Raw genomic sequence first — 13,805 nt, 5'->3', positions numbered from 1 at the left:
CAACAAACTGAATTTCCTAACTGACATAAAGTTATATTAATTTTCCTATCTCCATTAACTTTAAAAAAATAAGCACACTGGTGTTCGGCATCTGCAACAAGTTGAAATAAAACTTCTTTATTGCACTAATGGACGACATTGTGGGAAACAGACAAGATGGGTTATTCCATTCAGACTTTAATTGTGAGAAGAAACTGGTAATATATATTTGAGTTCTTGCTAGAGGAAGATCAGAAGTCTATTATGACGGAGAGGATATTGATCAGTATTATTATTGATGTAAATTTGAATCGAATCACAAACATGAGCAGGCCATATATTGTTAAAAAATCTAAAAGATAAAATATTTTGATGAAGGTGATGACTTTTTACAAGTGGAAGTTAACCAGATTTTCTGTATGAGATGTGATGACTTGTTCCCCGTCCCAAGCCGGTAATTATACGTATTACCTTTGCCTGTAAGTTTGCCAGTTAAGATCTGAATTCATCTATGACCATTTGCTGTCTCCTATCAATTAGGTAAGATGACAATTACTTCAACATGTTGTTACCAATGCCAGGTTTTTTCAATTTACTGATCAGACCATCATGCCAAGTCCTATCAAAAGCTTTACTAATACCACAGAATCTTTACCTTTGTCCATATGTTAACGAATTTCGCCATAAATGATTTCTTTAATCTTGCTAAATGGGAGTGACAGAGATAGGTCTATAGTTGGATGGTCCCCTATTTCACACTTCCTTTTGAATGTTGGTGTTACATAAGGAAGGGGATTTTCGTAGAGAGAAAGATTTTCAAAGATAAATAGTGGCGTCACAAGAGAATGAGCAACCCCTTTAATGAAGTTGGGTTAAAAAGTGTCGGGACCAGCAAGTTTGTTAGTATTTAGAAGATTAAGTTGATCAATAACGTCCTGTTCTGTTATATCGATTGACGAGAAATTACTTCTAGATAGAAGAATCTTCTAAAGAAACGGGAGTAAATCACACGCATAAAATAAAGATGATGATTAAATATTTAATTATCACATTGCGGCAGTTGATTAAGTATCTAGTTGTCACATTGCGGCAGTTGATTAAGTATCTAGTTGTCACATTGCGGCAGTTGATTAAGTATCTAGTTGTCACATTGCGGCAGTTGATTAAGTATCTAGTTGTCACATTGCGGCAGTTGATTAAGTATCTAGTTGTCACATTGCGGCAGTTGATTAAGTATCTAGTTGTCACATTGCGGCAGTTGATTAAGTATCTAGTTGTCACATTGCGGCAGCTGATAAAGTATCTAGTTGTCACATTGCGGCAGTTGATTAAGTATCTAGTTGTCACATTGCGGCAGTTGATTAAGTATCTAGTTGTCACATTGCGGCAGTTGATTAAGTAACTAGTTGTCACATCACATTGCGGCAGTTGATTAAGTATCTAGTTGTCACATTGCGGCAGTTGATTAAGTATCTAGTTGTCACATTGCGACAGTTGATTAAGTATCTAGTTGTCACATTGCTACAGTTGATTAAGTATCTAGTTGTCACATTGCGGCAGTTGATTAAGTATTTAGTTGTCACATTGCGGCAGTTGATTAAGTATCTAGTTGTCACATTGCTACAGTTGATTAAGTATCTAGTTGTCACATTGCGGCAGTTGATTAAGTATCTAGTTGTCACATTGCTACAGTTGATTAAGTATCTAGTTGTCACATTGCGGCAGTTGATTAAGCATCTAGTTGTCACATTGCGGCAGTTGATTAAATATCTTGTTGTCACATTGCGGCAGCTGATAAAGTATCTAGTTGTCACATTGCGGCATTGATAAAGTATCTAGTTGTCACATTGCGGCAGTTTATTAAGTATCTAGTTGTCACATTGCGGCAGTTGATTAAGTATTTAGTTGTCACATTGCGGCAGTTGATTAAGTATTTAGTTGTCACATTGCGGCATTGATAAAGTATCTAGTTGTCACATTGCGGCAGTTTATTAAATATCTTGTTGTCACATTGCGGCAGCTGATAAAGTATCTAGTTGTCACATTGCGGCAGTTGATTAAGTATCTAGTTGTCACATTGCGGCAGTTGATTAAGTATCTAGTTGTCACATTGCGGCAGTTGATTAAGTATCTAGTTGTCACATTGCGGCAGTTGATTAAGTATCTAGTTGTCACATTGCGGCAGTTTATTGCTAAGTTGATTGTCACATTGCGGCAGTTGATTAAGTCACATTGCGGCAGTTGATTAAGTATTTAGTTGTCACATTGCGGCAGTTGATTAAGTATTTAGTTGTCACATTGCGGCATTGATAAAGTATCTAGTTGTCACATTGCGGCAGTTTATTAAATATCTTGTTGTCACATTGCGGCAGCTGATAAAGTATCTAGTTGTCACATTGCGGCATTGATAAAGTATCTAGTTGTCACATTGCGGCAGTTTATTAAGTATCTAGTTGTCACATTGCGGCAGTTGATTAAGTATCTAGTTGTCACATTGCGGCATTGATAAAGTATCTAGTTGTCACATTGCGGCAGTTTATTAAGTATCTAGTTGTCACATTGCGACAGTTTATTAAGTATTTAGTTGTCACATTGCGGCAGTTTATTAAGTATCTAGTTGTCACATTGCGGCAGTTGATTAAGTATCTAGTTGTCACATTGCGACAGTTGATTAAGTATCTAGTTGTCACATTGCGGCAGTTGATTAAGTATCTAGTTGTCACATTGCGGCAGTTTATTAAGTATCTAGTTGTCACATTGCGGCAGTGGTCAGTGATTCCTCAGCGGATCCTTATTTTTATTTTAGGTGACGCAGCTGTAACAAAGAAGACATGTTTTAAATTTGACTCTAATGTAAATCTGTATTAAAAAACGAAATTCACTTGTGTTTCTTCTACATAATCCTTATTGTGTGGAAGTTACATTATCTGTCGGCCAGAAGTATAATATTTTTTTCAAAAGACGAAATGTTTCATAAAAAAATTAAACATATATCCTAAATTGTGTTATTATCATGGTTGTATACCATGTCAGACTTGTATTTTAGGCGTGCTTATAACGCGTGAGATTAATATTTGAATGGAATGTGTGAGAGGTATATGTGATAGTGTGTATGTATATGTTCTACAGATAACCATATACATCTGGTTTCATTTGAGTATGTGTGTAGGTCGGATGCATGTGGTTGTACACTGTAAACATAGTACATACATTTTCCTTTAACTCGTATTATCAGCTTTGTATAAGATGTAAGGTTTAGTTCAACAGTCTTCAGGGTTTGTCCACTTTTCTTTACTGTGATGATGTAGTCTCCCTTGAAATACATCTGGTTCTTGTAGGTTTTCAACTCAGCTGTCCAGTTAGTTCTCCAAACGTTGTTCACAAGGTCTACGTACTTCTCTCCGGCCTTGTTCAGCTACAACGATGATATTTTGATAGCGATGAATTAATTATATTGATAAATATTTTTCAGCATAGCAATTCATTTCTATCATATGTCTAATTCTACAGACTGAAAAACATTTAATTGAAATGATTTGAAGACAAATGTCGAACATTTACACAGTGTATCATACTATCATGTTTTTTAAGTATATAATTGAATATTTAATATCAATATGTCATTGTCGAACCTCGAAAGTCGACGTCAATATTGAATATCTGATAAACCTTTAAATGCACATGTTACAGGACTGACTACGTGGTATACATTTTGTGTAAGGCTTATGATACTAGAAAAGACCAGTTTAACACCAATCGCAGTAGAATAAGTTTCCACCAGTTTTCCACCAGTATCACTGTTACTTACAATAACATTATTTGGTTACTGTTTTATGCGTGATTATAAATGATGATCTACCCGTTTAAGATATCAGACCTTGAAGAATGGAGTTATGGAGTTATAACCCGTGGACACTTAAATGAGTTCCTGTCTATAACTCCCGCCTTACTTAACTGTGTACGGTTGCCATGAAAGAAACCCTTACTGTTATAAAGTGTTCATCCGTTACTGAAAAATAATTTCCACATTACCAAGTTATTTTGGTAAAGTTACTGTGATAAATGTTTCGCCTGTTGCCAGTGTAATCGAACTGCATTGAGCTTTAGCCCGTTTCAAGCGCATTTTTGAGAATCTTGCTGATGTAGTATTTCATGCGTTACCGTAAAAATCTTGGTTGATTGTTGCTAACTTTTAATTCGCACGTCTGTAACATTACTTTTGAATGACAATTTCGCTCCATGTCAGTTGATTGTGACAATTCTGCCGTATACTGTTAAAAATCTTTGCTGTTATAGAAATTTTGGCGTGTTGCTAGAATATTGTTGAGAACATTACCGATATAAATTTTCGTCTGTTAGAGATTTCGCCAGAAGCTAGTGTAACAGTGATATCCTCACCAGGACACCGTTGAGACCGTTGAAAGTGTACAGTTGAAAAATCTTACAGTTATAGAGTTCCTCGTTGTCAGTATAACGTTGACAACCTTACCGTTATAGAATTTTCGCCTGTTGCCAAGGAATTGTCGACGTTGTAAATAGCCCCTGACCAGAAACCCCACAGCAACACACCCTTCACCATCTTGTGGCTGAAGTAAAGACTAAGAGCAACTTCGATCGCCTGGGCTTTAGCGGTATCGTTAGCGTCTGTAACAGACATCTCCGTGACCCAGATAGGAAGACCTGCTTCTGCAATCTTATCCAAGCGATACTGAAGAAATAAGTATAGTGAATTTAATACATGGAACACATGTTCATGACAATGCTCTGGTTTTAATCAATGTCGATCAAAATAATGCAAAGATCATTATTCAGAAAGGTGCATTTTTAGCTATTTTCGAGGATAGATAGAAAAGGCGTTAGATAGTTACCTACCTTGAAATAAACGCAATCAATTCCATAACTTCCGTGAAACTACAACCTTATCGGTTTAAGTGTTTGGTAAAACTGCATAGTATAATAGAATATTAGGTATTTACATATAGATGATCAATTTCAATCTTATATCTGAACAATAGATACATAGAACGGAGTTTTGGGGTGGATATCCATTCAGGAGTCAGATTTAAATCTTCCTTAATACCAATCAGCCCACCTTGAGTTGTGTGATGTCGATGTCGCTTGACGGTAGGTGGCTCTGTACCCCAATTCCATGGAGTGGCACTTGGGCGTCCAGGAATCTCTTCGCCTGATTGGTTATAGCCTTCATGATGAAAATTCTTTTAGTACGACAAATTACACTGATATGTCTTCACAAGGACTGCAATGTAGATAACTCTTACAGAAAGCATGATGGAAAAAAATGTTATTTTCTAATTTGAGAAAACCCAAACATTGAGGTTATATTTCTGATACAGGATACAAGATAGATGCCATCAAAAACAGAAAAGGAAAGATAAAACACGTTGGTTCACTTTGATTAATGATTATTATCATGCTTAGAAAAGGGAAATTGGGTTACGATGACGAAAATCATAACAGGCTTATGGTTATATCAAATATTAAAATCAAAAGAGGAAATAAAACAAGGACATATTCATCAAGATGCCCCGCCCATGTTCATTTGTAAAACATATACAGTTAAAGGGAGAAACATGGAAAACTGTAGAATTGAAACCATTTACTGTTTATGTTAAGTTTGAAGTTCTGTTGGAAGTGACCAATATAATAACAATGTAGTAGCATAATACTGTGAATAGTAAAATCAGCTTATCATACCTTCATATTCCCTTCTTTAACCCAATGGTAATTATAACATATTTGTCACTTAATTTCAGTGATGCTGGACCAATAAATGATTCTATTACCGCTCAAGTATGACAAGAGACGGAAATGGTTTATACACATTAAAAAAAATACAATACAGCATCCAATCGTCAGATATGTAAAATTGCAAGAAAGTTACTATCAGTAAAACAAATCACAACCAGTGTGAGTGCAGCATCACTTTGAACATTAGACTTCTAAAAAATGTTTTGGAGATTCATCATCATTGGTCATCACTATCATGGATCTTTTTTATTGTTCTGTTTCTTATCATTATTAACTTATTCCTCCATGGTTTTGTGGCGTCTAAACTTTCGAATCAGTAAGAGATATGTGTATAGCCTATTATTATTATTTCAGAAGTTATTCGGTGAAAAACAATCCGTTATTCATGTCACAGCTGCCTCATTAGATATTGGTGGAATCAGCTGATAAACAAACTTAAGAGAGTGGTTAAGGTACATAGTCTGCTAAGCAAGTTTCATAAAAAATCATATGCCAGAAGTGTGTTAAGCTACCCTCAAGACTGTTTCAAGAAATCAGCAAGTCGGGTAAGAACACTATGATTAGATATGCATGGAATTTACGGTTGATCGAACTTGACTGAGAAGAGTATGTAATGAGTTTACCAAGCAAGTCTCCTCAAAATCCATTTATTCCTTCAAAAGATAACATGCGGAAAACATTCAGTAAGGATGCTAAAATATATCAGCCGATCAGGTCACAGAAACCTCAGCAACAAGAGATAAGCCAGTTTCCTAAAAAATCTTATCATCATTCCACCGTAGGATAATGTAAAAAAGATTTCCCATAGTGATTAAAGAAATCGGCCAATCAGGTCACAGCAGCCTAATTAGATATGTGCGGCATTCGCCGTTAAACAAACTGGGGTGAGGGATTAAGGTAACAAGTGCACCGACCAAGTTTCATAAAAATTCGACCAGTCCTTCAAAAGATATGCGAAAAACAGCATCGGGACGGACGGGATCCATTTGAATACCCCTCCCCCCACTCCACCGCCGCCCGCCACCGTTGTTGTGCAGGGGATAAAATGTTATTAGATAATCATTCACAGGAGTATAGATCCATTCTATAAAGCAAGGCAATGATACGACGTTATTTTGGTGCCTGTTCACATATGTAATGTACAATATTTGCCCTTGGCATCAGATCACCCACATTTTATTCTAACATAAATCATATACATGACTGTTATTTCCCCAGCTTTTCCAGTAAGTAACTTTCAGTCTAAAAGATGTGATTTTATCTTTTATTGACAATGAATAATCATTATTTCACTTAAATGATGGTATTGGGAGGAAGCGTTGGTGTGGTGAGCTAAAATGTATGGAACAGGTATTGAGAAAATCACAATAAACAAGCCTGTTTATCCTACCGTTGTATACGCCGCTTTGTTGACCACGGCAAAGTCGTTGAGAAAGAGCTTTGTGTCCGGTTCCGCCTTGTGCATCTTCCGGAACATATCCATGGTGATGTCTAAGCTTTCGGTCTTCCTCTCGAAAAAGTCGCCGTGAAGGGCTTCGTTGTTTACATCCCAGTGGACAAGTCTAAAATATGGATAAGAACAATTTGAAATTGAACAAATGATATATATATATATCATAATATTAGAGTCAGATATGAGGGTTTCATTGTCACATATCAAGTAATGCACTTTATACAACATGATCATGATATTTGTACACAGAATCCTGACGAATTCCAAGCGTGAAATAAAGAAATATATTAACAACGATTATGTAGTCTTTTACCACTGTAGTTTTGTAAGTACCTTCCTTTAGTTAGGTTGATAGTTTGAGAGATTCGGTCGTCTATGGTTTTCTGCATTACATCTATGTCTGTAATACCCTGTACCCAGTTCGGCACCCTTTTCTCCACAGCCCAAAACATGTTGTGACCACGAACTAAAAATCTGCAGTAAAGAAACATTTTGTGTTATTTGCAACCTTCTTTAACAAAACATTGTATGCTTTTGCTGCATTGACATTCGCGAACACTTTCTAAAATATGTCAAAAGGACCATTTCAGTCGGAATGAAACTCAAGCTCGTCTTGTATGGCAAAGCAAAAATTAAAATTGGCCACTTACCCATTACTTAGCAGATCATCTATAGTAGCATTCGCTTCGTCGAATTTTAAATTTCCCTGTAAATAGTCAAAACATTTAAGAACCAATACACAATACATGTAAATCATGTACATCAGTAATATTAAATTACATTCTATAAATACGTGATGTTGGCGTAAACAACGACGTGCATTAATTAAACATTTTGTGACTTGTTTTTAATGATACCTGAAATAATGAATTATCTGCCCCTGTCATAGTATGACATATGCCCACATATGTATTTATACGTCACGTACGTCAATATTGTGTCATTGAAAGTTTCTTTGAATAATGACAAATGAGTTTGAATTTGTTGCTCTTGTTTTACTCCCGTAATAAAGAAATATTTACAAATGCCCTCAAAAAAAAAACCCTACCGAACCAATATTTGCAAATATCGATATTCAGCATGCAGTTGGTGATTAGGAACATGAAACTACTTTTACTTTCGATATATGTATATCTGAACGACGTACAGCAACAATGAAGACACGTGATATATTCACCTTTGTCCACTCCATGCCCCTCCACTTTAGGGCATTCTCTATGACAGCCCATTCCGATTTCAATGTGTTGTTTACAAAGTCTCGATAAAATTGGTAAGATGCGTCTGTCCACAGGCTAGCTTTGACTGCAGTGCCATGTCCAAACTCACTTCGTTTTTGTTCAACCTACCATAGAAATATTCAATGATTTACAAATGTAAGCACTGGGTATTGATAATTGGTTATGACACACGCACTTCAAGAAACATATATAAACCTGTACATTGTTGATATGTTATAAGCGATAGCTGACCTACATTATTAATCAACCTTCAGATAATGGACCTAAGACATAACCCCTGTCTTTGTAAGTTCACGAACGTACCTCTATAGTGAAATCCTGAAGAGAAATGCCTCCGGGGTTACGGGTCCTAAAGTGAAGACTTCTTTAATGATTAATTCAATAATTTTATGTGAATTCGGAGAGTAAATTAGATTGTTACAAACAAAAACTTTATCACAAAATCAATATTTGGCGTAAATATAATTTAATTGTAATATAATTAGAATATAGAATAACACGAGGAAAAATATGCTCGCAGATTGAGATAGCTTCAGGATAGGTTGGGGATTCTCTGTAACCTTCCTGCACTATAGTTATGATACCATCATACCGGTTTAATATTCTTTCATTCCATGTTGAAAAGCATGAAAGTCATTGAAATTTAGGGTTAGTCCACTGCTTTACCTAGTACTTGATATTTACATGTATGGATTCATTATTTAGCTGTTTCTTGTTCTAATTTGTATCCAAATGTCACATTAACTTGTGTAACGACAATTCTCAACATTTTCCCCTGTGATTGGTGCCAGATCTATAATGACTTACAAAATATCCATTTTGACCTTTCGATTGTTATCAATGGTGTTGCTGACCGTTGTTTTCCAGTTGGGATCTGGTGTTAGCTCTTCAAGGCTTCCATCATCAAAGAAGTAGTTGACCCCACTTTCTTCTATCTGCACATATATCCTTATTTCTTTTAGATCTAAAATATTAATGAAAGAATAAACCTAACCGCTATGAAGTTTGAAGTCCCCTCCTATTTCTAACCAGGATCCCAACACGGCTGAACTTACCGCTAGGAAGATTGAAGTCCCCTCCTATTTCTACCCAGGATCCCGACACGGCTGAACTTACCGCTAGGAAGTTTGAAGTCCCCTCCTATTTCTACCCAGGATCCCGACACGGTTGAACTTACCGTTAGGAAGTTTGAAGTCCCCTCCTTTTTCTACCCAGGATCCCGGCACGGCTGAACTTACCGCTATGAAGTTTGAAGTCCCCTCCTTTTTCTACCCAGGATCCCGGCACGGCTGAACTTACCGCTATGAAGTTTGAAGTCCCCTCCTATTTCTACCCAGGATCCCGGCACGGCTGAACTTACCGCTATGAAGTTTGAAGTCCCCTCCTATTTCTACCCAGGATCCCGGCACGGCTGAACTTACCGCTATGAAGTTTGAAGTCCCCTACTATTTCTACCCAGGATCCCGACACGACTTAACTTACCGCTAGGAAGTTTGAAGTCCCCTACTATTTCTAACCAGGATCCCGACACGACTTAACTTACCGCTAGGAAGTTTGAAGTCCCCTCCTATTCTAACCAGGATCCCGACACGACTTAACTTACCGTTAGGAAGTTTGAAGTCCCCTCCTATTTCTAACCAGGATCCCAACACGGCTGAACTTACCGCTAGGAAGTTTGAAGTCCCCTACTATTTCTACCCAGGATCCCGACACGACTTAACTTACCGCTAGGAAGTTTGAAGTCCCCTCCTATTCTAACCAGGATCCCGACACGACTTAACTTACCGTTAGGAAGTTTGAAGTCCCCTCCTATTTCTACCCAGGATCCCGGCACGGCTGAACTTACCGCTAGGAAGTTTGAAGTCCCCTCCTATTTCTACCCAGGATCCCGGCACGGCTGAACTTACCGCTATGAAGTTTGAAGTCCCCTCCTATTTCTACCCAGGATCCCGGCACGGCTGAACTTACCGCTATGAAGTTTGAAGTCCCCTACTATTTCTACCCAGGATCCCGACACGACTTAACTTACCGCTAGGAAGTTTGAAGTCCCCTACTATTTCTAACCAGGATCCCGACACGACTTAACTTACCGCTAGGAAGTTTGAAGTCCCCTCCTATTCTAACCAGGATCCCGACACGACTTAACTTACCGTTAGGAAGTTTGAAGTCCCCTCCTATTTCTAACCAGGATCCCAACACGGCTGAACTTACCGCTAGGAAGTTTGAAGTCCCCTACTATTTCTACCCAGGATCCCGACACGACTTAACTTACCGCTAGGAAGTTTGAAGTCCCCTCCTATTCTAACCAGGATCCCGACACGACTTAACTTACCGTTAGGAAGTTTGAAGTCCCCTCCTATTTCTAACCAGGATCCCAACACGGCTGAACTTACCGTTAGGAAGTTTGAAGTCCCCTCCTATTTCTAACCAGGATCCCGACACGGCTGAACTTACCGCCAGGAAGTTTGAAGTCCCCTCCTATTTCTAACCAGGATCCCAACACGGCTGAACTTACCGTTAGGAAGATTGAAGTCCCCTCCTATTTCTAACCAGGATCCCAACACGGCTGAACTTACCGCTAGGAAGTTTGAAGTCCCCTCCTATTTCTACCCAGGATCCCAACACGGCTGAACTTACCGTTAGGAAGTTTGAAGTCCCCTCCTATTTCTAACCAGGATCCCGACACGCCTGAACTTACCGCTAGGAAGATTGAAGTCCCCTCCTATTTCTAACCAGGATCCCGACACGGCTGAACTTACCGTTAGGAAGTTTGAAGTCCCCTCCTATTTCTAACCAGGATCCCAACACGGCTGAACTTACCGTTAGGAAGTTTGAAGTCCCCTCCTATTTCTAACCAGGATCCCGACACGGCTGAACTTACCGCTAGGAAGTTTGAAGTCCCCTCCTATTTCTACCCAGGATCCCGACACGGCTGAACTTACCGCTAGGAAGTTTGAAGTCCCCTCCTATTTCTAACCAGGATCCCGACACGGTTGAACTTACCGTTAGGAAGTTTGAAGTCCCCTCCTATTTCTACCCAGGATCCCGACACGGCAGAACTTACCGCTAGGATGTTTGAAGTCCCCTTCTATTCCTTCCGAGGATCCCGGCACGGCTGAACTTACCGCTATGAAGTTTGAAGTCCCCTCCTTTTTCTACCCAGGATCCCGGCACGGCTGAACTTACCGCTATGAAGTTTGAAGTCCCCTCCTTTTTCTACCCAGGATCCCGGCACGGCTGAACTTACCGCTATGAAGTTTGAAGTCCCCTCCTATTTCTACCCAGGATCCCGGCACGGCTGAACTTACCGCTATGAAGTTTGAAGTCCCCTCCTATTTCTACCCAGGATCCCGGCACGGCTTAACTTACCGCTATGAAGTTTGAAGTCCCCTCCTATTTCTACCCAGGATCCCGGCACGGCTTAACTTACCGCTATGAAGTTTGAAGTCCCCTACTATTTCTACCCAGGATCCCGACACGACTTAACTTACCGCTAGGAAGTTTGAAGTCCCCTACTATTTCTACCCAGGATCCCGACACGACTTAACTTACCGCTAGGAAGTTTGAAGTCCCCTACTATTTCTACCCAGGATCCCGACACGACTTAACTTACCGCTAGGAAGTTTGAAGTCCCCTACTATTTCTACCCAGGATCCCGACACGACTTAACTTACCGCTAGGAAGTTTGAAGTCCCCTCCTATTCTAACCAGGATTCCGACACGACTTAACTTACCGCTATGAAGTTTGAAGTCCCCTCCTTTTTCTACCCAGGATCCCGGCACGGCTGAACTTACCGCTAGGAAGTTTGAAGTCCCCTCCTATTTCTACCCAGGATCCCGGCACGGCTGAACTTACCGCTATGAAGTTTGAAGTCCCCTCCTATTTCTACCCAGGATCCCAACACGACTTAACTTACCGCTAGGAAGTTTGAAGTCCCCTCCTATTTCTACCCAGGATCCAGGCACGACACTGGGTTGCATACTCAAACTGTGATACTTCGATGTGTCTAAAGATACAAATAAAATATTTTATTAAAGTAGAGTGTTGAAGCGTGTGATATGTTTCAAATGTCAATCATATGAATTTATAACATGTTCTTTATAAGTAATGTCCATGGAGAAAGTCCTATTTTTTCGCACTTTTAGCACTATGAACTACCTTCGGATACTGCGACAGCCGTTTTTTTTTTTTTTGGCGCAGATCAGTATCTATCATTGATGTAAATCTAGTTTTTAATACTTACCGTTATTAAACGTTTGTCTCACAATCACTTGAACAGTGTGGCTTGAGAACCCTGGAGCCAGGTTCTCCAATTTGATGTATCCCGAAAAGACATAAATTAACCCTGAGGCAATACCATCACTTAAAATGTATCCAAGACCAGCCCATTTCGCCGCTCTTATCCCAGAAATGAAGAAAAAAGTACAGACATAGTTGTTAATTACTTTAATCAGTGTTACTTATTGTTAGGAGGAATTGTTACATCTGTATCGCTAAACATATTTTACTTATAAATTTATATCATTGTTCTACTGTAAACGATATCTATCATTAAAATACAAAATACCTTGAGGTGATGTGAACACTCTGCGCTCCTCCACGTTTCTCCGTCGTACTAATGGCCCAGGAACATCCCGATTTACTCCAGTGGGTACCTAGGGTAGCCGACTCAAAGTCACCATTCCCCAGTAAGTTAGTACCAGCCACATCCAATACAAAAGTCCCCAACAGGAGGAACTGGGAAATTGATGAAGTCATCCGTCTTGTTTGGTGCAACAAACAACTGTGAATGTGAGTATGACAGTTACGCGATTCATATAAAGGGTTGAAATACGTCGCTTGAATAAGACTATTGTCATCGCAAGACTTCGTCTTGAGGGTACGTTGATTCAGTACATAATTCCATACAGCATGCTTAGACTACATTCAAGCTTGAGGGGACCCTTGACCTGTGATAAGGTTAATGACGCACATGAACTGATCACGCGAACCCCTGAGGCAATATCAAATGACCTCTTGTTGAAATTGTATGTATGAAATACCTGTAAACATCCAATATATGTGTTTTGTGCCGAAAAGAAATGGTGGTTAACGTGATATGATATATCTTACCGAAGTATAACATGTGTTTAAGACTGGAGTTTCTAGATTCAATATCTTATATAGTTCCTTCTGAACTGAAACTAGCTATCAAGACTAGATAAAATATAATACGCTCACAAAGATATCTTGTAGAGAGAGAGAGAGAGAGAGAGAGAGAGAGAGAGAGAGAGAGAGAGAGAGAGAGAGAGAGAGAGAGAGAGAGAGAGAGAGAGAGGGGATGAAACAGCGGTGTGATATAGCATCACTGACGAGTAGTAGAAGT

General features: G+C 39.0%; 1 protein-coding gene across 1 annotated transcript; it reads right to left on the bottom strand.

Annotated features, from left to right (window-relative positions):
- Window positions 1-2,759: 2,759 nt before the first annotated feature.
- On the bottom strand, window positions 2,760-13,198 carry LOC132555528 (uncharacterized). Its single transcript, XM_060219875.1, has 13 exons — window positions 13,008-13,198; window positions 12,684-12,838; window positions 12,357-12,446; window positions 9,247-9,403; window positions 8,743-8,788; window positions 8,379-8,543; window positions 7,852-7,907; window positions 7,535-7,675; window positions 7,139-7,310; window positions 5,072-5,179; window positions 4,469-4,687; window positions 3,190-3,394; window positions 2,760-2,794 (listed from the first exon to the last, which is right to left on the bottom strand). The coding sequence occupies exons 1-13, from the start codon at window positions 13,196-13,198 to the stop codon at window positions 2,760-2,762; spliced, it is 1,740 nt and encodes a 579-aa protein (XP_060075858.1).
- Window positions 13,199-13,805: the final 607 nt, after the last annotated feature.

This window comes from Ylistrum balloti, unplaced genomic scaffold (assembly GCF_031769215.1).
Source record: "Ylistrum balloti isolate Yb309-2 unplaced genomic scaffold, AGI_CSIRO_Ybal_v1 Utg370504, whole genome shotgun sequence".
Classification (NCBI taxonomy): Eukaryota; Metazoa; Mollusca; class Bivalvia; order Pectinida; family Pectinidae; genus Ylistrum; species Ylistrum balloti.
The sequence above is the reverse complement of the archived record's forward strand: the minus strand, read 5'-3'. Positions and strand labels throughout refer to the sequence as shown.

Excerpts from the sequence above, each read along its gene's own strand:
- LOC132555528 (XM_060219875.1), bottom strand. The coding sequence starts at position 13,198 with ATGACTTCATCAATTTCCCAGTTCCTCCTGTTGGGGACTTTTGTATTG. Across the intron at positions 7,311-7,534 it reads ATCAACCTAACTAAAGGAAG|ACTTGTCCACTGGGATGTAA; the intron begins GTACTTACAAAA and ends TCCATATTTTAG. Across the intron at positions 3,395-4,468 it reads CAGGCGAAAATTCTATAACG|CTGAACAAGGCCGGAGAGAA; the intron begins GTAAGGTTGTCA and ends TCATCGTTGTAG.